Genomic DNA, 20516 nt, shown 5'->3' with positions numbered 1-20516 from the left:
TTATTCCTCACCTGCTTTCAGAAAGCATATTCTTAGCTTAGTTTTCCTGGCTGAACATCCTGCTTTCTTTCACCTTAAAGCATACCCTGAAGGCACTGACGTTTCATCTGCTCTCCAGCGCCCGCAGTACCCCCTGGGGCTCTGCTTTGCACGTCAGTGTGCAGCGGGGTGACCTTTCGCTATTGCCAAGGCTCATCTGTGGGCTGTGTGATTTCCTGTATAAAGATAATCAGTCTGCTTGCTTTAAAATGTGCCAATCTTCTTTTGGCTCTCCTGCTGCTGTTTTAGTTCTTTTGGTCTCCTTTTAACCTTGGCTTTCTTCCAGTCGCTTTTGGTCCTGATGATAGAAGAGCTTTAACGACAGGCGGTCTATGGGATGGCATCTCTGCCCTCATGGGAGATGAGCCGGCTTTGTGCTCTGGAAGTGAGGGAAGGTGTGCTTGCACCCGTTTGTTATTTTGTAGACACTGTTATTTCTTCACTTGATGAAATAATTCTGGTTTTATTTTCTGGTTGCCTGCTTAGCGATGCCACTGCTAACATGGATCCTAATTAAATACTACTTGTACTGCAGCGTAATTCTGAGTTGCTTTACAGATCTGCTAATTCCCAGCAAGAGGAGATGGTGAGCCCTAGTGTCAGGAGTTCTTACAGATGCAGAATCAAGCTACAATCGAGTCATGGTCATTGGTTGATCATGTTGGTTACGTTCTGCCCGTTTTCTTTGTGTTTAGTGCAGATTTAGTGTAATAAGCAGAAAAGGTTCAAGAGACTAGCAAGATGTGCAGCTGAGTCCTCTAAATGGAGGGGCACAGTGGTGGCAATGTATGGCTATCATTTATGTTCTGATTGCTGATATTGCACCCAAACTTGATCTGCATTGCCACCAGACTGTGGCACGGATGAGTCAGGAGAACCCTTAACACTTATTTCCATAGATGTGAAACAATCAATGAGGTTTACTGAAAAATTGTTCAAGCTTGTCTAACACTAGTCTGTGTTGAATTCCTTTTCAGGAAATCTTCAGGCATTTATGTGCAATGATTTATGTTAATGCCTGTTAACAGTGACTAACAAATTAAAATTACATCCCTGGCATTTCTGTTTTTACTTTTCTTCAGGGTGGAGTATCGTTATTTTGAATTTTGTGCTCCATACAAATGGGGGGTGTGGAGGGGAGCTCTCTCCAGCAGTTGAGAGTGAGCCTGTTAACAGAGATGTAGGAGTTTTTATGTATTACATCCCCTTCTTTTAAAGGCAGATGGTCAAGTTGTCCATGTGAATTCTCTAATATGCTGCATGCTCAATAGAGTGAACCAGGTGCCAGCCTGAATGTTTAGGTACTTTAAAATATACTTGTTCTGCTGTTGTAGGTACTTGCTAATAGATGGAACGTTGCAAATGGCACATTCTCATCACTTTTGCTTTTTATTTGTTTCTTCTACATTGTTTTTTTTCTGTATCCCTAATTAGTTCAGCACAAAGAGAAGAAGCAAGGTTGAATTTTACTCCTGTTACCTTTAAGAGACCCTTTCTGAAAGAGCCAAGGCATATTTACATTTGCTGAGGTTTCAGAAAGTTGCCATAAATACAGGTTTAATCACTGAACAGATCAAATTTTATTGTTTTTGAGAGATAAATGGTAATCCCATTGAGGTGAAATGCAATGTTGTTTGGCTGCCCTGCAGTTGTACAATTCTTACTGGAGCTGTTTTCCCATCTTTACTGGGTTTTGATCTGGTATAACAGCAAAGCAGCAGTGATCTGCAAAAGAAATATTTCCCAAGGTGGAAAAGAGAGCTTGTATTTGCTAATTGCATGGTAAAATAGTCTATTTGGAAATGAAATCTTAAAATGTCGGTTTTCTTCCAAGGGAGACATTAACAGTAGTAAAGTGGGTGATGGGGGCTTGGCAAAGGGTGTTCCTGGGAGAGCTGCTTTGGAGCCCTTTTTGTGTGGTGGGGGGAGGCAGCCAGTCGTTCCAGGGTACCGCGATGTGCTCAAGCACACTGCTTGCAGCATCCTTTTGTGGAGCTTGTTGTGACAGAAGTGGTTGTGTTAAGTGACGGACCAGTGTGTCTTTTGTTGCGTATACCTGGGACTTGAAAGGTAAGAACTCATCAGGTGAGAAGCCCAGCACCCTTCACAAGAACCTTTTTCTTCCTCATGGGACGTGGGAAAACATTTCACCTATTGGTGGCAATAAAATGGCAGATTATTTGTGTGTCCCAACGTACAGAACAGGTGTGGTGGTGGTCTTCCTCTGTGGGAGCAGGTAAGCTGAACGCAGGGGTGTCTGTATTCTCTTTCCAGCTCCGTCCTTGACTTGCCGTATGACCTTGAGCCGAGTTCTTCACTCCTCAGCTCTGTCCACCTAGAGCAATAATTTCTGTCAAGTGCTGTGTGTGTAAACATGCTACTGCTGGGTACGTGAGGGCAGGCAATTAACAGACTGCTATTGAGATCCCCTTCATGAATGGAGGTATAACAGCACCGGTAACAGCATCTGTTACCAAAGGAACCTGTGTTTCTTTCGAAGACTTTACTTGTTTAAAATTTTGCCAAGTGATAAACATCCTGGCTGAATTTGTTGTGCTGCAGGTTGTTCCAGTTGCAAATGGATTGATGTAGTGATCTATGTAGAAGTCCAACCCAAACGATTCAGCTCGTTTTAAGAAACTAGTTGGTGAACAGTTTGGTTTTCTTTTTTTTTTTAAAAGAAAAAAAGCTTGTTTCATTCTGGGGTGTTTTTTGGCTTTTCTTTGGCTTTTCTTTTGCTTTTACAGCTTTGTCTTTTGGTTGCAAATGAGCCCACAGTGAAGCTTGCCTTGGTGTTGAGGCATCATAACCTCTGCCCTCTGAATGAATGGGTTTTCTGGTGTCTAGTAAGAGAAGCTCAACTTTTCAATCAACGAGTGTATTTCACCTATGCACCTGCTTACGTGAAACTTGGGGGAGATTGCTATCTTTGAGACTTTCAGCTCTCTCAAATGTGGCCAAAGTTAAGCTGAAGAGCATAAAAAAATGACTGGGGAAGAGTTCAGGGGGTAAAGGGGACATTCAGTCACAGTATGGATCCTATAATCCTTGCTTCCTTAAGAATCTAGCCTGAGTATTTTGGCATGCTGAAATATTTTGGCTTGCTTCAAGCATTGCCAGGCATTCTTATTCATACAGCTCTCAGGCCTCTTTGCTGGACTAGGAATTTGCTAGTGAGGTGCCTTGTGTCTGGGCCTTGGGGTGTTTTGGGTTTTTTTGCATTTCCATTGAAAATTTGCTAAAACATAATGATGTTCTAAGTCTCAGTGCAAACTGCGTTTTTCAGTCTGACCTCAGCTTTTCTGAATGACATCTCCAAACAGCTTGTTCTTACAGGCCGCACTCGGGTCTGTGCATGTGCGCCGTCTCGGAGAACGGCTGTGTGTGTGTCGGGGCATTTACAAGGCTGCTCTGGGCATGGGGGAGCCAGGAGCTCATGTCTCCGGCCCTCTGCGGGATGCAGGCAGCCACCTCTCTGTTCAAAGGCAGAGGAGCTGAGCTGGCCCTGCTGCAATAGAAACGGACTCTGGTGCCTCTGTTGTTTCAGAACTGAAGTTCAGAGCACCACAAGAGCTTTGCTCCCATCTGCGAGCAGCAAGTAGATGAGTGCCTGGGGCTCTGGAATTGCGCTCTGAAATTTTCCATGTATTTCCCTTCCACCTAAGCAGGTATGTCTGTGTTCAGCGTGAACACTGCTCCTTCTTCGTGTTATGGTGGACACAGCCAAGCTCCAACAGAGTGGTCAGTTTCCAGGCAGCAGAGTGTCTTTGTGGTACATCCCACTTTAACAAGGATAGAATAGTTTGTTGCAGAGTTGCAGGTTCCTCTGTGGTTTAGCTGGGCTTTGGATGAAGACCCCTGCACAAGCTGTAGGAGTGCATCCCCTCATCCCCATAATTGCAGACCCCAGCTCTGCAGCCCTTCTGGTTCAGCTGGAATCTGCTGGGACAGAACAGGATCTATGAGCATTCTCTCGCCCCACCCCAAGCAGTGCCCTGTTTGCGTGTTACGCTGCTTTTGCCAAGTGATCCTTACTCCCATATGCCTGCGAAGACTTGCATGAATGAGCTCACACTGCTTATGCTATTTTGATATAAACTTTGCTTTAATGTGTCAGACCCTACTGACACTTGATCATTCAGATGCATCTGTTCGGCTGCTGGTGTTAGGGCTCTGCGTGGGTCACTCACTGGGGAAGAAGCTCTTCTCTTTCAGGGGGAGGTCTCTGTGCCAAGAACTGGCAAGGAGAGCGCTGGATGGATGCAGCCAAAGGTGCTGGAAGAGACTTTGCTCTGAATTGCCTATTGATTCCTTCTTGCTGAATGGTAGGGTTCTTCCTCAGTCTGGAGAAGGAGGTTGGTTGCAGTCCTGCCAAAGGAAGATGTTGGGGTTTTTTCTTTGGCTGCATTTTCTTTGGCTTACTCTTTAATGAATTCCAGCATCTGTTTTCAAGGAGCTGAATATCTCAGCGTAGGCAGTTGTTGCAGGAACCTCCAGCAGAGCTGTAGGACCCTTGGTTCCAGGGTCACGATGTGAAGAAGGCTCTTGCATCACTGGAGCAGCAAGAGTGTGACCTTGGCCTGCCCCAGCCAACATCCCAGGCTGCACAGACTGTCCCATCTCACCTTCATGACAACAAAATGAGCTGAGCCCCAAAGTGCAGCTGCATGGTGCATGGGCCAGCACATCCATCCAGGAAAAAAAGCCAACCATCCAGCCCTGTGATGGCAGTTTGTACCCTTCCATGGAGGCTGGAGTTCCCCCCAGCATAAAGATGAAGGCAACGCAGCATCGTGGAGAAATGGCCGTGCTCTGCTTCTTCCCGAGCTGTTGGTGCAATCTGTGCCCTCAGCTGCCTTTCATCTGAGAGGTCGAGGTTCTGCAGTTATAAATCTTTTAAGCATCTGCAGTGTGACTCACTTCTTTCCTCTGGCAGCCTCGGTGTTTAACCTGGTAAGAAAGATGGGACCACAAAGGAGGATTTATTGCCCTGTTCCAGCTTAGTGCTCCACTGTAGAAGGTTTTGGCGCGTGTAAGCAGGCAGGTGAAAGGAGTCACCCTGAAGAAGTTAGCAATAGAAAAGGAGGTCTGGATGGAGATAGCCAGAGGTCAGTGTCGGTAACATGCTGAGCCAGGCCTGTCCCTCTCTGCTGTTATTGTTCTTCTCCTAAAGATGAGGAGAGTGTGGGCATGGGCCTCCCTTAGGGTAAGAAGGGGCCACACGTCACCAGGTGTTCAATGGGGAGCTCAGCCTTCACACCCAATGGCGGCAGCCACCTGGGGCCTGCAGGAGTTGGGCAGATGGGGCTCAGTGTGCCTTGACTGGGCTTTAAGCAGTCCCTTCTCTGATCCTGCAGTCCAAATCGGCTGAGGCCAGGGAAATGCCTGGAGCAAGCTGTCCCCAGGGGCTGCGTCTGCACTGGGATGCCGGGGTCCCATGGCTGGACACCGGTAGCTGGGAGGCTGCTGCAGAGGTGGGGGCAGCCCTGCCCCCCCTTGGGAGCTCCTCCCTTGCTGCACAGCAGCTCTGGTCCGTCTGTCCTTCAGGAAAGCAGAGTGTCCCCCTCCTGTAAGGGCTCTCACTCACCCTCAGTCCTGGGAGAGCATTTGTGGCGTTGGTCAATCGCTTGCTGCTATCAGGGTAATTAAAGCTTGACACCTCAGATCCTATAAGATCACAGGGACAGAGCCCAGCAGAGGGGTTGTCAAAACCATAAGGTAATCTAAAATCCAGCCTGGTCCTTTTTGGTGCATCCTAAACGCCCAGGTCCTTTCCCCGCCTGCTGCCCCTCTACCATCTCTGGAGCCTAACATCATGAGACAGCACCAAAATGCTGCAGAGCTCCAGAAATGCAGGAAACGTCTGGAGCCGGCCCTTGCAAAGCAGCCGTTCTCCGTAACAGCGCCTCATCCTCCTCTCAGCTCCTTTACCCTCCTCCAGCACTGCAGCCCCTCCTCATTGGTATCGCCAAAGTATAATCCCAGCTTCGTTGCGAGCATCCAGCCAGCTGAACAAGCAGGAATCCTGACAGAGACTTGTGCTGGGGATAAAGGACAGGTCAGGCTGCTCGTACTCAAGGGACAGAAACAAAGCGGCGCTGGAGGGTGTTTGACGTTCAGAATATATTACATTAGCTGCACAGTCACATCTGCCTCTTATTCCCCCCATGGTTTGGGAGAAATGCTGTGTGTTTGCATTTCCTATCTGACAGCTGAGCCGAGAGATGTTTGGAGGTTGGATGCTCCTTGTTTTATGTGCCGCTGCCCTGGATTTAACCCTGCAGGTGCTGCCTCCAACCCCCAACACTCTACCTGGGCACCCCGAGTTGCTCTGCGCTGTTTCGCTGGGGGCTGCTGGTGGGATGCGCTGCCCCATCCGTGCCCTGAGCCCCCTCCCCTGCCACTGAAAGGTGCCCCTTGCTTTGCCCTCCCCAGGGCTGTGTCACCCCATGGTGAGCAGCCTCGCCAGGGCATTGTCCCCAAGGCTATTGGTGCGGCAGGGTCAAGGGAGGTGGCCGTCCTGCTCCTGGCCTGCAGCGCTAGTGGAGAAGCCTGTGGCTGTCACACCGTGTCCCTGGGGCTCTGGGGCAGATTGCCATGAGACGGGCAGGAAGGGGAAGGCAATAGAAGAGTGTGCTGTGGGCAGGGTCACCCGGCGGGAAGCCTGCCCCTGCTCTTTCCGTGTCCTGCTGCCATCCCGTGTGAAAAGTAGGACTCGGGAGTTTTGAATTTCTGGGCTCGAAAGTGCCATAAAACTTCAAAAGTCCCCTCATCCAGATGGTGATGATGTGCCCCTCTACAGGCACATCTCGGGCAGAGCGTGGGCATCTTCCAAATATAAGCCAGTGTGGGTCACGCTGGCTCTGTGGGCACCTTTGCTGGGTTTATCTGGGAGGTGAGTGCACCCTCACTTCTTCACCTGCTATGGTGTAAATTGCTTTGTCTTCACTTGTGAAGGCAAACAAAGAGGCTGTTTTTAACCCCTGAGCATGCAGGCAGGGCGGAGAAGAAATGGCAGGCAGCTTGGGACGGAACTGTCAGGGGTGTGATGCAAATCAAAGCCTCAGAGTCCAGTTTCTGGGCAAATGAGGGTGCCTTCAGCCATGGGAGACCACGTTCCCTCGGCCAGGCAGCCATGAACTCTTCTACAAAGCTGAGTCACTGCGACAGGGAGCTGGGGGTGAGCCCCAGATGTGCCCTGGTGCTGTCAGTGGGGCCAGCCTTGCCTCACAGCCCCAGCCGCAGAGTTTGGCAGCCGCACCCCAACACCGAGCTCTTTGCAGGGGACCAGAGGGGCTGCCAGGGACCGAACCAGCTCTGGGGCAGACACCGAGGTGTGTTCCCGGGACGAAGCAGCAGAAAAGACGACACAACAGCTTGGTTTGATCCACATAACTTATTTCTTTCTTTTTAATTATTAACTTGTGCCTTACAATAGAAGAGGAAAGAGTGCGAGCAAACGATTTGCTGGTTCCAGGAACTACTCTGGCACCACCGCGAGGGCAGTAAGGTCTCGTGATGACACCCTTGCCAGGGCCCTGACACGCAACACACGCACACACAGAGTCTCCGGCTCTTGCAGAAGCGATTGCTGGCAATTTTAAGGCATTGAAGGAAACCTATGGTTGTTAATCCTATATCAAATTTGGCACGTGTTGGAACAGTTAGAGCGGAGACGAGGATGCTTTGCAGGCTGGTGTTCGGGAGTCCTGTGGCTTCCCAGCACTGGCTGGGACACAATGCAAACGTGAGCGTGGGGTTTTTTTCATGTGACGAATGTGCAGCCGAACAAGGGGCCCTGCAGACCCCATCACTTTGGAGCCAGTGACACCAGACTGTGCCCCACGGCGTGGTGGTGCCTTCAGCTCTGATGCAGCGGTTCCCTGCCCTGCGCTTGCTGCTAGCAAACCTCCCCACGCCTGCCTGGGCTAACGCTGCTGCTGAAACCAGGCAAGAGTTGTCAGGACAGAAAAAAAAAAGAACATTCCTTGTAATTTAAAACCTAAGTGGTTCATAGACCAGACGTCAGGTGTGATTACAGTCCAGTATGGCTATTTCTGTGCTTGTGGGAGTAAAAGTGGATGGCTACATCTTGAGAAACGGGCAAGAGTTTAGCTAGATGTGGATTTGGGTAGTAGATGAAAGTCTGTATCCTTGAAACTAGTTATAGCTGAATTGTTTCCCTCCTCCCCCCTCCCCAGCAAAGCCGGCTGAGCAGCAGTCCCAGCCAGCCCGCCCTCGCCTGCCGAGGGAGGGAGGGGTGGTGGGTGCTACGAGCCCACTGTGCCACCACGATGACGACGACGACCAACATGCACCTATCTACCCGCCTGCGCCTCGCCCCATTTAAAAGGGAGCAATGTGCCAAGCTCGGCCTCTGCACGGCCGGACCCGCGAGGAAGCCGTCCCCAGGTCGGTGTCCCTGGGGGGTTATGTGTTTCTAAGGGGGGGCTTCCCGCGAGCCCAGCGTGGCTTCGTGCCCAGAGGAGCAATTTAAAGGCCGAGTGGAGACTGTTCCCCCTCAAATGCAAAATGGACGGGGTCCTGACGGTTACATTTTTGCATTCCCAAGGATTCCTTCATGCAGGTTCAATCTCCCTCTTTTCTTGGCAGAGGTTATGGTCCCCTCAATCACCTCAGCCCGGCTGGTTGATATTTTAGAGGTCACTGTAATAACCTCTCCTTGCTCCTCCTCCCTGAAGGACAGAGTAGAGGAACTAAAGCCTCTTGGCTGGAAGGAGTAAGTGGGGTTGGGGAGGGGATTGGGAGCTGAAAGGCCGACGCTTCCTGTGTTGAAGAGAGTCTCCTCTCCCTCCAGCAGCTTCCTGCAAGCACATCACAAGGGAAGAGGTTAGTCTGGGGACATCTCACGTGAGACATCTGCAAAGCCTGAGGGCGTGCTGTGACCCGCGAGCAAGCCCGAGCGCTCCAGGCCATCCCCCAGCCTGCAGTGGACACAGGCTCAGGTCACGCCGCACCATGAAACTGCTTCAAAAGTCATATGCCTTAGTCAATCCTTTTTGAAGCATTTGCAGTATGGGATGGGATACATGAGACCAGCTCCCTCCTCTCCCTCCAGAAATTCCAGGAAAATAAAGCCTCGAACCAGAGAGGGGACTCCTTTTGCATCTGCCTTGACTTTGCAAGAGAGACAAGTTTCCAACTCTAACTGTCCCCCATTAAATGGCACTGCTGCTGGGGTGGCTGGGGACACAGATCACGGCTGCTAGATCGAGGCATGACATGGAGCTGTGGCTGCTCCCCAGGCAGGAGCATGGCAGGCACAGGCAGGGGAGAGGAGCAACACCGTCATGTTTACCCAGATATTTTCCAAGCCCTTGAAAAATATCCCAGCCTGCTGGGCTCAGGGGATTGGGCTTGGGAGGTGGCCAGGCAGAGCAGGGTCAGGGCAGCCTTACCTGTAGGCAGCTATCTCAATATCAAGTGCCATCTTGACATTAAGCAGGTCTTGGTACTCCCTCAAGTGTCGAGCCATCTCGTTTTTGGTGTTTCGCAGGTCATCCTCCAGCTGCCCGATGGTGTCCTGCAAAGGCAAAGGTGCTCAGTGCCACATTTCGGAGCAGGGACCTCTCCTGTGGGTCTTCTGCTCTGCCCATTACGGAGCCAGGGAAGCTGCAACGGGCAGTTGGTTCATAATGACACTTCCCACCAGGAGCCTGGGATTGTGAAATCTCACGCTAACAGGGATGGAGAAGCTGGCAGAGCACCGGGCATGGAGTGCGAGTGTGTGGAGGAGGGAGGCTTTAACCATTGATGGATTTGTATAGTTTTCTGTCTGCAGTGGAGTCTGTGGGGGGGCAAATAGCACACGGTGGGGAGCCCCCGGTCCCATGGGGGACAAGGCAGGCTGCTGCAGAGGGAAGGGAAGAGTTGCGGGGGGGCACAGGAAGTTTTGGGCTTAAATATCGTCAAACCAGGGGCTGTGGCTCAGCGGGACAAGGGAAAGCACCCGGCACAGCAGCAGCACAGGCCTGGAGCGGGTGCCTGGAGAAGGGCTGCAGTCTGCACCTGGGGGGCTTCAGAAGAGTTGGGACGCGGGTCTGGGGTGGTGGAAGGAGCATTGGTGCTGCCAGGGCACGAGGGAGGAAGTGGCTCCAGGAAGGCTGACACCTTCCCCGGAAGATGCCTCAGACCCCCAGACTGTGGGGCTCTGAACACAGGGATTTGGGGGGGGTTACAGAGTCAGGGCGCTGTGCGGTGACAGCCGGGGTGCTCAGCTGGGTGACGACACCCTTCTAGCATCTTTCCCATCAGCTTCACCCTGCCATGGCTGCTACATCCAGTTCTGACAGTGACGTGGAGGAGTCTGAAGCCAGATCTCCTTGCTAACAAAGGGAACTAATCTTTTTTCTACAAAGGGAACTAATCTTTTTTCTATTTTTTTTGCAGCCCGGTTTTCTCCCACATGCATCCAGGTATCCAAGCAGCAGCCTGAAAGCCGTGAAACCCACTCCTATAGGGATCTTCCCAATCAGCTGGTTTCCCGCTGCCAGCCACCCCGCTGTGCCACCAGAGGAGTGTGATTTGGAGCAGGAATGAGTAAGCAGTTTGCATTTACGTGACAGTGCAGCCCTGCCTGCAAAGCCCTGCAATGGCCATTGTCAACGCCTGCTTTCCCGTACCCCCTCCTGCAGCCAGGCCTTTGCCAGTGCTTCCGGATTCTCCGTTCCAGCAAATGAGCTTTGTCCCACTGCACCATCCCCATCCCGTCCCCTCCTTTGTGTCCTGCATCACCTCCCCCATATGCGTAGTGCAGAGACAGCCACGAGTCACGGAGCTGCCCAAGGAGCAGGGAGCTGCGGTGAATCTGACACAATGGGCCCAGCCTGAGCAAGAGACCCTTGGAGAAGCAGTGCCAGCTCATCCCGCATGCGGCACGGGGCATCTCACAGTCAAGTTAGCTGGACATATCCCACCCCATGGGACATTTACGGGCCATCCTTGGGGTCTCTGCCTTGACCCATGCTGCCCTGACCATCTCCCGCAGCAAAACAGCTGCATGGAGCTGTGCCTCTGAGGTGGGACTGGGCAATGGGAAGGGGTTCAGGGAGACCACTGGGGCACCAACTGAAAAGCCCCAGGACACCCATGGATGCCACTGCAGTGCAGATGAAAATCCCTGCTCCGATGCAGCCAGACTACTGCTGCTGCACTGAGCCATGACAGGAGGGAGGGACTTGGGGTGACCTAATCCTGGGACAGCCCCACTCTTGCCATTCAGACCCTCCAAGCCTTCAGCCCCCTTCCTTTTGCCTGCAGCCTGCATGAAAAAAAACGCTCTTTAAAAATGGGTTATCCTTGTTACCTTGACTGTTCCTCTCTTCTACACCCCAGCTCTACCAGCTGATTGAATAAAACCCCCTCCCCACACCATTGCAAACTTGTCCCCTAACAGAAAGCTCTCACATACTGGTTCAGATTTGACTGGATAGCCTATAAAAAGACATGTCCCTGCTTTAGCAGTCTATAGGAACGTTTTAAAAGCTCAGACAATAGGAATGTTCTCTTTTAAGACAGACTTCCATCCTTTTCCACTGGTTGCAGCCACGGAAATTATTTAGCTGCTACACAGGCACATTGTTCAAAAGATGCCTAAGTATCACCACGCTTAAAGCAGATCCTGAGCGTCACGCAGTAAAAAGCTGCTGTGCTGTAGCTAAAGCAATTTCAATTATGGTGCCGTTTAATCTAGTTGCATTTTTTTTCCCCCAATTGAAAGATTGTTCCCGCAATCCCTCTTCACATGGCATCACAACTATTTAAGAAGATTACTGTGTGTAATCCTTTCACCCACTACAGAAAATATTGTATATTGCCTATTTCCATAATATTTGTCAAAGAAGACCTCAACTATTCAGGGAGGTTACAAACAGCTTAGAGCTACAGTCACAAATTCTAAAGAGCCTGGCAAAATTTGGCCTTGAAAATGACTAGGCATTACTTGGGTGTGAAATAACAACGTCCTTCAGGTATGATGTAAGGCAGTTGTTTCAGCATTTAGAAGGAAACGGCTTGATTTAGAAACCACAGATCATTTAATAGCCATGTAATAGAACAATCTCAGTTCTCCTTTTGTCATAATTCATGAATGTTTCCCTGTAGCAAGAAAATGTGGTAATATTGTGGTAATGGAATAAAAGATATGGAGTGCTCAATGACTGCCCCACGTGAGTCTTTCCACAGACAGAGAAGATGCTGGAATCTGGCTGCAAATTCAGCCTTAACGTTTGCACAGCTCCAGTTTCTGCGGTGGAGGTGCCAAGAGCCAGGCCATGGGGCTAGGCGCCAAGCCTGGGCAGACAGTTTCGAGGAATTACCCGCAACGATGGGTGATGGGGAATGTGTGGGCAATTTTGGAGCTCATTCTTGAGGGATGGGATGGGGCGATGCCCCAAACAGCTCTGCCAGGTGCAGGGATGTCCCCTGTGGAAAGGAGGGGGTGTTGGAGGGAGTATCCTGACCCTGCTTGTCCCCCCAAAACCTGCCCTATGGATGGAGTGTGAAGGCAGCAGGCAATGCCCTGGTGAGGCGGGATCTGTTGTGCAGGGCGGAGAGGCCTGATGGCAGGGTGGGAGGAAGGCCGCAGGGGTGCCCTGCACTGCACAGTGCTGCGGGGGCACTGCCCCTGCGGGGGTGGGCACTGCACAAGGCAGAGGGGTTGGTGCTGCATAGTGCTGGTGCCTGGAGGGTGGGGGGTGTTGCATGCAGTGCAGCACAGCTCGGGATGTGGGTGCTGCACGGTGCGGGGGGGGGCACCGCGGTGTCCAGCGCTGCGCGGTACTGCGGGAGGGGGGGGCTGCTGCAGAGGATGGAGCTGTGCTGCAGGGTTTTTCATGCAGTGGAGACGCTCAGCGCTGCACAGGACCGGGGGCGGGGTGTGCCGGGTCGGAGGTGCCGGTGCGGTACGGCGGGGAGCCGCCGGGGGGGCTGCGTGGGGTGAAGACGCCCGGTGCTACACACTGTGCGGGGGAAGGCTGCTGGGACGGAGGTGCCGAGCGCCGGGGCAGATTGCACGGGAGGAGGATGCTCGGTGCCGGCGACCCTCCGCGGGGAAGGGACGGTTACCGGTCCCGGCGCCGCCCGGCTCACCTGCAGGCCGGCGGCCTCGGCGCTGTGCCGCTCCTCCAGCTCCTGCAGCTGCCTCTCCAGGGACTGATGGGCGCCGCGCAGGCTCTCCATCTCCGCCAGCCGGGCCTGCAGCTGCCGGCGGCACTCGCCGGCCTCCCGGCGGCTTGCGCGGACGGCCTCCTGGCTGCGGGCCGCCCGTTCGTGGAGGCGGGCGCAGCGGGCGCGGTACCAGTCCTCGGCCGCCTGCAGGTTGCGGGCCGCCAGCGCCTCGTACTGGGCGCGGAGCTCCCGCAACGCCGCCGCCAGGTCGGGGCGCCCCGCGTGGGCCGGGGCCGGGGGAGCGGCGGCGCGGAGCGCGGCCCCCAGCTGCGCCAGCTGTTCGGCGTGGGCGCTGCGCAGCGCCGCCAGCTCCTCCCGCAGCGCCGCCGCCCGCCGCTCCAGGTCGGCCCGGGCGCGGGCGGCCCCCTCGGCCGCTTGCTGCCGGGACCGCAGCGCCTGCTCCGCCTCGGCCCGGCCCCGCGCCTCCTCCTCGCAGCGCGCCCGCAGACGCTGCGTCTCCTCGGCCAGGCGCGCCCGCTCCAGCGCCGCCTGCGCCCGTTCTCCGTGCGCCTCTTCCAGGCGGGCGCGCAGGGCCCGCAGCTCCCCGCCCAGCAGCTGGCCCAGTCGGCGCGGCTCGGCTGAGCGCTGCCGCAGCGCCGCCAGCTCCGCCGCCAGCCCCCGGTTCCGCTCCTCCAGCGCCCGCACCCGCTCGATGTAGCCGGCGAAGCGCTCGTTGAGGCCCTGCAGCTGCTCCTTCTCGCTGGCCCGCCCCGGCCCCGGCTCCGCGCCCGGGCGCGCCCAACGCCCCGCCGCCCCCTCGGAGCGCCGCGGGGTCTCGGCGAAGAGGTGGCGGTAGGAGGCGGCCAGCGCCGCCGGCTCCGCGCTGTAGCTCATGGCGGCGGAGCGGGAGCGGCGGTGGCGGCGGCGGCGCTTATGTACCGCAGGGAGGGGCGCGGGGCGGGGCGCTGCGGCGGGGAGGGGACGCGGTGCGGTGCGGTGCGCGGTGCGGTGCGCGGGAGATGCGCGGTGCGCGGAGCGTCCCCGGGGCCGCGGCGGTAGGAGGCGGCGGGAGCTGTCCGTGCGCCGCAGTGCTGAAGGGCTGTGGCGGCGGGCGGGACACGGGGCGGGACAGACGGATAAGGATGGACGGACACACGGACACAGCTCACAAACATACACGGACAGACGGACAAGGTCACACACGCACAACGAGACAGACGGAGGCGCAGGCACTCGCGGAAAGGGACAGGCACGTTCACAGTAAGACGCACGCACACGTGCTCAGAGCCAGACAGACAAAGGGACAAGCAGACATACAGAGACACACGCAGATGCACACGCAGATGCACAGGCAAGGAGAGGCAGAAACACAGAAGGGAGCAGACAGAAATGGGCCAAGTGGAGAGACAGAGTCAGGCAGACACACAGACACAAACACGCACCCCCAAATCACTCCTGCTGGGCTATCCCTGTCTGTCCCCGCTGATGCTCTAGGCAACCCGTGCTGCACACCTGGGCTGAAGTTGTCCTGGGGGGCTGGTCCCAGCCCCTCTCCTCCAGTTGGGACTGTGTTGCCTATGGCAGCGTGGTGTCTCCGCAGGATGGGGCTGTGGGCAGTTGAGGTGCAGGGGCGCTGCAGAGGTGTGGACATGCCTGGAGGAGGGGGTGCCCAGGACAGAGACTCATCACCGGTCCAGCCATGCTGCTGGGGACAGACAGGGGAGGATTTTCCCTCCAGGTTTTTTGCCAGGAACAGAAAGAGCCACTTCAGCTTCTGTCCTGTCCATGCAAGCGGGCTGTGCCTTTCCAGTGGCAGGGTTTTGCTGGGAGTACCCAGGGCTGCACAGCTGACAAGAAGGGGGACATCCCCACACACACCTCCAGGCCAAGCGCCCTGCCCAGGAACATGGCACCCCAGGGCAGAACCTGCCAAGAGACGAGTGGGAAGCGTCTGATCTCTGGGAGCAGCAGCACAAAATGTAGCTCTGAGATGGAAAAACAGCTTAAAATCGCTGTGATCCAGGTGTGAGGAACGTGGTGAAATGTGTAACTGGATCCTGTGTCCTGCTGTACGTCTCTGTGCCACTAAGCTCTGTACTTATGCCCAGTTCCTCTACTCCACTTGTCCCCTTTTCTCCTCACAGGTGACCAGGGGACAGGATGAGGGAGGTCCAGCAGGGAGGACAAGCAAGCCAGAGAGAGAGTCATGACTTCCAAAAGAGCTGTTGCTGTTTAAAGGGACCAGCCAAATGGGGAGAGATATGCTGTGATTCACATCTCCTTTGGATCAGGAATTGCTCATAACAGTGGCTACGGAGGAGGCCGTGCAAAGCATGGAAGCAACCCTGGCTGGAGTGCACAGGAGCCCACGTCCCTGCAGCCATGGTTAGAAGGGCCCTGCCTGGGACAGAAACCCCATGGGGAAATCACCCCCTGCGAGGTGAGCCCAGCACAAGGCAGAGCATGGCCCCACTGAGGGAACAGGCTGGCCCTAGGTGTGCAGTCCGGGATTGGTGACAGATCAACACGCACATGTATATACCCCACCTTAGTCATAGAATCATAGAATTATAGAATCATTGAATCATAGAATCATAGAGTACCAGGTTGGAAGGGATCATCTGGTCTGAACTTGGCAAAAGCGCAGCCCAGACAAGGTGGCCCAGCACCCTGTCCGACTGAATCTTAAGTGTCCAATGTTGGGGAATCCACCACTTCTCTGGGGAGATTAATCCAATGGCTGATTGTTCTCTTTGTGAAAAATTTTCCTCTTGTGTTCAATCGGAATGTCCCCAGGAGTAACTTGTACCCACTACCCCTCACTTTTATAGTCCCGTGTACCTGTCCCGTAGGGCACAGGAGGAATGAGGAGTGTCAGTCAGTGGAGGAAAAGAGACAGGAGCTCTGCACACTCTTGGGTGAGAGACCTGGCTTGTGCATTGTTTTTCCAGGACTTAAATCTGCTCACAGGTAGTTTGCCTGGAAGGAATCCATTTTCCTGAAGCCCATTTTGGGTCAGTGATGGTGAGGCTACAACACTTGGATTGTCTGAGTAGCTTATGTTTTGGTGGCAGAGCAGGCCAGGCAGACAGCCTCAGCCCACGCTGGGGCTGCCAGCCATCCTGGCCCTGGAGCATGACGCCTGGCCCAGGCTGTCTGGCTCACACTGCTAATGCAGAAATCTTCTCCTTCATCTGTTCTTTATTTCAGGTCTTTCCCGTCCTCACACACAAGTGCGTCTTACCACTTCCTCGACATCTGTTGCTTTGCATTGCAGTATCCTAAGTCAGGTTTCTGCTCCTGGCAATAACTGATGAGATAACTGAGAAGTCACCAGCTCTGCCTAGTTATGTATGTGGCACCGTTTTAATGACTTTGCTCTGATGTGTATTACTGATGGTGAAGGTGGTTGTGGTTCTCTTTTGTCTTGGAAGAGTGGAGTGCAGCCTACCCTGGCCTCCCCATTCGTGCTGTTTTAGCACTGCCATGCATATGTAGTCTAACAGCGGAGTTAGGAGTGTCACAGTCTCCTCCAGCAGAAGAAATACAAGGGTCTCTGCAGGGACTTCTGACATCCATGGGTAAAGACCCTGGGACTGAATCCCTTTGCCTCCCAATGGGTTGAGTTGTTCTGGAGCCTTTCTACACAGAGGGAAGGAGACTCTGGGACCTGAGCCAGTTGCTGGTGTGACTGCTGGGACCCTGTAGCTGAATGAGCACAAGGAGTTGGAGCCAATAAATACTAGTAAGTGCCATTATTGTTCTATACTGCAGAACAAGGATGTGGCTCCAGATCACTTGGAAGGCTGCTTCTTTCAGAGGAGCAATGGGTGGCCGAGACCTTGGGATCCACCTCAGCGTGAGCTGTCAGCTCTGGGGGCGCACCCATATTCCAGGCAACTGCAGCAGGACCCCCATCCCAGGTGGCTGGCACCCAAATGCAACTTCCTTGCAAGTCCCTTGAGCCCCTGACCCAGCTCTCGGGGACTGACTTGGCCGACAAACCTGTACAGCCCTGCCAGTGAGAGGGAGAGCTGCAGTGTGGCTACTTCCTGGAGAAGAAGTCATGTCGCATCAGCCTGGAAGGAAGTCCTTGAATGACTCAGACCTAAATTCCCTAAATTCCCTTCCCCTTCCACTTCTCCTTTTCCTCTTGCCAGAAGCTGGAGACAAGCTGAACACCAGTGTGTCAGACCTGAAAGGAGATGGGAAGCTGGAAGTGGGCACAAACTGGGCTGTGTTCAGCCTCAAGAAGCCTTGATACCTGAGTAATAAATGGAGCTCTGTTGGGACACACACACACGGCCACAGGGGAATCTATCAGGCCAGAAAACAGGCAGAAAACCAAAGAAAAACAGTTCCATAGCTAAGAATTGCACTACTGAAACCCAATGGGTTGCCAAGGACCTTTCCATACCTCCCAGTTCCTTCGAAAATCAATGCCTGTGAGACAGCAGGAGGAGCCCTTAGAACTCCGTGATCCACTCCGCACAGCAGCCGCCTGCTGATGCGGCTCGTTAAACAATTTATCTCCCAAGCTGTAATATGCCTGGGCTTGTGATTCAGAGGAAAAATCCATCCTCTGAGCTGTGCACACACAGCAATGGGACACCCACCTTCTGGCTGGTTTCCAGCACAGTCCATTAAACTAATGCGCTGGGTAGGTGTTTCACCTCCCGGCTTCACAGTGGCATCTGCCTGAGATGGGAAATGCTTCCTGGTGCTGAGAAAAAGGCAGATCCAAGTGTGTCCTGGGAGGCTGCTGCCAGATCTCCTGCAGCACAGGCGAGTCTGACCCCCTGTGGGAGGGAGAGCTCTGTGGGTAAGCGCAGCAAAATCAGGGAGAAAACGTATATGTTATAAACACATATAAAAGAAAGAAGGATGTATCCACTGAACTGTGCACACACAAAACCACTAATAAAAATAGGAAAATAGCTGTACTGAGTCCCCCTAACTCAGCAGTTTGTTTCTGGCAGGGGCAGATTTATGCTTCCCTGGAATAATTGTCTGGTTCTGGCTGTCTGTGGCTCTGGGGCTCCCCGGGCAGCAGTCACATCCCTGTGTTTGCTGGCCCTTATCTAATCAGTGCAAGTTCATGTCCTGGATGCCACCGGGCTCTGTAATCCACAGTTTGATAATGCGCCGGCCGTATCATCTTTCTTTGTACTTTAGAGTTGCTGCCAGCTAATTTTATTCCGTGTTCCTGGCTTGTGGGACACGGTGGAAGAGCTGGGACACGGTTCCTTCCCACCTACCTCCCTGGGCAGGATTTTGCAGACCTCTGCCTTAGCCCCCTCAGTCTCTTTCCTAGGCTGAAGGATTTTTGTCAATTTAATTTTCCTTCATAGAAAAGCCGTTTCACACTTTTAGTCATCCTTATTGGCTTCAGTGCATCTTCTGGTGTGTCGGAAAGTTGCGCCAACACACAGACAGACAGACAGTCCAGGATGGGCCCCATGACGAGGATAGAATCATAGAATCACAGAATGGTTAGAGTTGGAAGGGACCTTAAAGATCACCTAGTTCCAAGCCCCCTGCCATGGGCAGGGACACCTCCCACTAGACCAGGCCGCTCAAAGCCCCATCCAGCCTGGCCTTGAACACCTCCAGGGATGGGGCATCCACAACTTCCCTGGGCAACCTGTGCCAGTGTCTCACCAGCCTCAAAGTAAAGATTTTCTTCCTAATATCTAATCTAAACCTACCCTCTTTCAGTTTAAAACCATTACCCCTCACCCTATTGCTACACTCCCTGAAAAAGGGATATGGATGGGTGCATGGAAATGAGCTCCCGAATACAGGTGGACGCATCTCCAAGTGAACCCCTCACTTGAGTGCCCGGCACAGGTGCCATGAGGTGTCCCAGGGCACTGGGAGGTGTAAGATGAACTTTCCAGGCGGGTAATGCCGCCCGGCCGTGGGCTTGATGCTGAAAACAGGCTATGCTTTAGCCAGAACAAACAGCATGTGTTAACGGCTGGTGCCGTTGTGTGCTTCCCTTGGCGAGGTGATGGAGTGAGGCTCACGGAGCCCAGAGACCATGATGGGCCAATTGTGTCCCCGTGCTGCGGAGGGCGGTGGCAGCGCCTTATCACCCGGAGCAGAGCAGAGGGTGGTGGGGAAAGCCGAGGGAAGCGTCCTTGGGGAGATAAAGGAAGCAGCGTGGTGGCAGGGCCGGAAAAGCTGCTGATGGAGGAGGGGAGGCATTCCCGGCCTCCGACCACCACCGAGGTGCAGGAAGGGAGACTGGACCCGTGTGCCGGAGGTTTGTCAGAGCCTCCTGGGCCCAGGGTGAGTTGGGGCAGGCAAATGGCTGCCATCATCCTTGTCACTGGCAGGGACCACCCCCAGGTGGCCAGGACGCTGCTGGGACTGCGGCCTTTTCCAGGCCTCTGGGGTCAGGAAGAACAGGCAGAAAAAGAGAGGCTTGTTTTGCCAAAATATTTTTTTTTTGCCTGGCACTTTTTGGGGCGGTGCTGGCCCAGCGTGGTACAATTGGGAATGCACCCATGGATATTTTTTGCTCTGCACAACCATCCCCTGAGCCTTTCCAGCCCAGACCGCCATGCCTGCAGGTGTGATGGGGACAGGCCTGTGCTTGTTAGTGGCAGCGGACCTTTGCTCGGGATGGGCAGGCAAGGACCCCCCTCCTCCTGCCGCCATGGCCAGCTTCCCCAAGCCCCCCGCCATCACCTCCCACGTCACTCGCAGCCGCTCCCTGGGACCTCCTCGTCACCTGTCCCACGGTGGATGGGACACACCCCGGCCCCTCTCGCCCCAGCCTGCGCTGCAGACGCACTCCCCCCAAAAATCAGTAATTAATTGCATTATTTTAACCAAAGCTCTGGCTCCTTCAGGCAGCATGGCTTGCCATGGCGCTGAGGCCGGCTGACAGAACTGTGGGGGCTCAGGCATGCGGGGTGTGCGGGGCCGGGTGTGGGGTCGGAGGCCGGAGCGATGCCAGACCATGGGAGGAGATGTTTTTGGGAGTGTGTGGCGGGGGTGTCTGTGCGGCTGTTCCGCGGGTTAGCACATTGCCGCCGCTCCCTGCCGCCGCCGCTGTGCGGCTGAGCGCCGGGCTGGCACACTCTCCCCGCTCCCTGCCGGCGGGAGGGGCGGGGCGCGGGCGGCGCCTGCGCAGTGCCGCCGCCCCGCCGCTGCGGCAGTCGTGCGGGGTAGTTCTTCCGAGCGCGGCAGGAGGTGAGAGCGGCCCGGGCGCGCGGGGGCAGTGCGCGCGTGCGGGTGCGCGTGCGCGCGCCGGGCGCCCGGCGGCGACCGTTGGCGGCGACCGTTGTGGGGGGACCGTTTGGGGGTGGGGGGGAGCGCCCCCTCCCCGCTCCCCCTCC

At 54.6% G+C, this 20516-nt stretch overlaps 2 protein-coding genes across 4 annotated transcripts in view; one reads left to right on the top strand and one right to left on the bottom strand.

Annotated features, from left to right (window-relative positions):
• Positions 1 to 7422: 7422 nt before the first annotated feature.
• Positions 7423 to 14090, bottom strand: INA (internexin neuronal intermediate filament protein alpha). The gene is made up of 3 exons (XM_074592478.1): positions 13150 to 14090; positions 9459 to 9583; positions 7423 to 8864 (listed from the first exon to the last, which is right to left on the bottom strand). The coding sequence occupies exons 1-3, from the start codon at positions 14059 to 14061 to the stop codon at positions 8591 to 8593; spliced, it is 1311 nt and encodes a 436-aa protein (XP_074448579.1). The 5' UTR covers positions 14062 to 14090; the 3' UTR covers positions 7423 to 8590.
• A 1497-nt stretch (positions 14091 to 15587) lies between these two features.
• The window catches only part of NT5C2 (5'-nucleotidase, cytosolic II), a 67213-nt gene continuing 62284 nt past the window's right edge, over positions 15588 to 20516 (top strand). The window contains exon 1 of one of the 3 annotated variants that reach the window (XM_074592471.1): positions 15588 to 15607. Coding sequence is in view for 1 of the 3 variants with exons in the window: in XM_074592470.1 (XP_074448571.1) it covers positions 20043 to 20370 (328 nt within the window). In the remaining 2 variants the exon portion in view is untranslated. Of the gene's footprint in view, positions 15608 to 19845; positions 20371 to 20516 lie in introns of those variants that run through there. The other 2 variants (XM_074592470.1, XM_074592476.1) reach the window with 2 other exon arrangements.

The sequence above is a fragment of the Larus michahellis genome, chromosome 6, assembly GCF_964199755.1.
Source record: "Larus michahellis chromosome 6, bLarMic1.1, whole genome shotgun sequence".
In the NCBI taxonomy this organism is placed as follows: domain Eukaryota; kingdom Metazoa; phylum Chordata; class Aves; order Charadriiformes; family Laridae; genus Larus; species Larus michahellis.
This window is presented reverse-complemented; position numbering and strand designations above follow the sequence as displayed.

Excerpts from the sequence above, each read along its gene's own strand:
- INA (XM_074592478.1), bottom strand. The coding sequence starts at position 14,061 with ATGAGCTACAGCGCGGAGCCGGCGGCGCTGGCCGCCTCCTACCGCCAC. Across the intron at positions 9,584-13,149 it reads CCGAGGCCGCCGGCCTGCAG|GACACCATCGGGCAGCTGGA; the intron begins GTGAGCCGGGCG and ends TTGCCTTTGCAG. Across the intron at positions 8,865-9,458 it reads ATTGAGATAGCTGCCTACAG|GAAGCTGCTGGAGGGAGAGG; the intron begins GTAAGGCTGCCC and ends ATGTGCTTGCAG.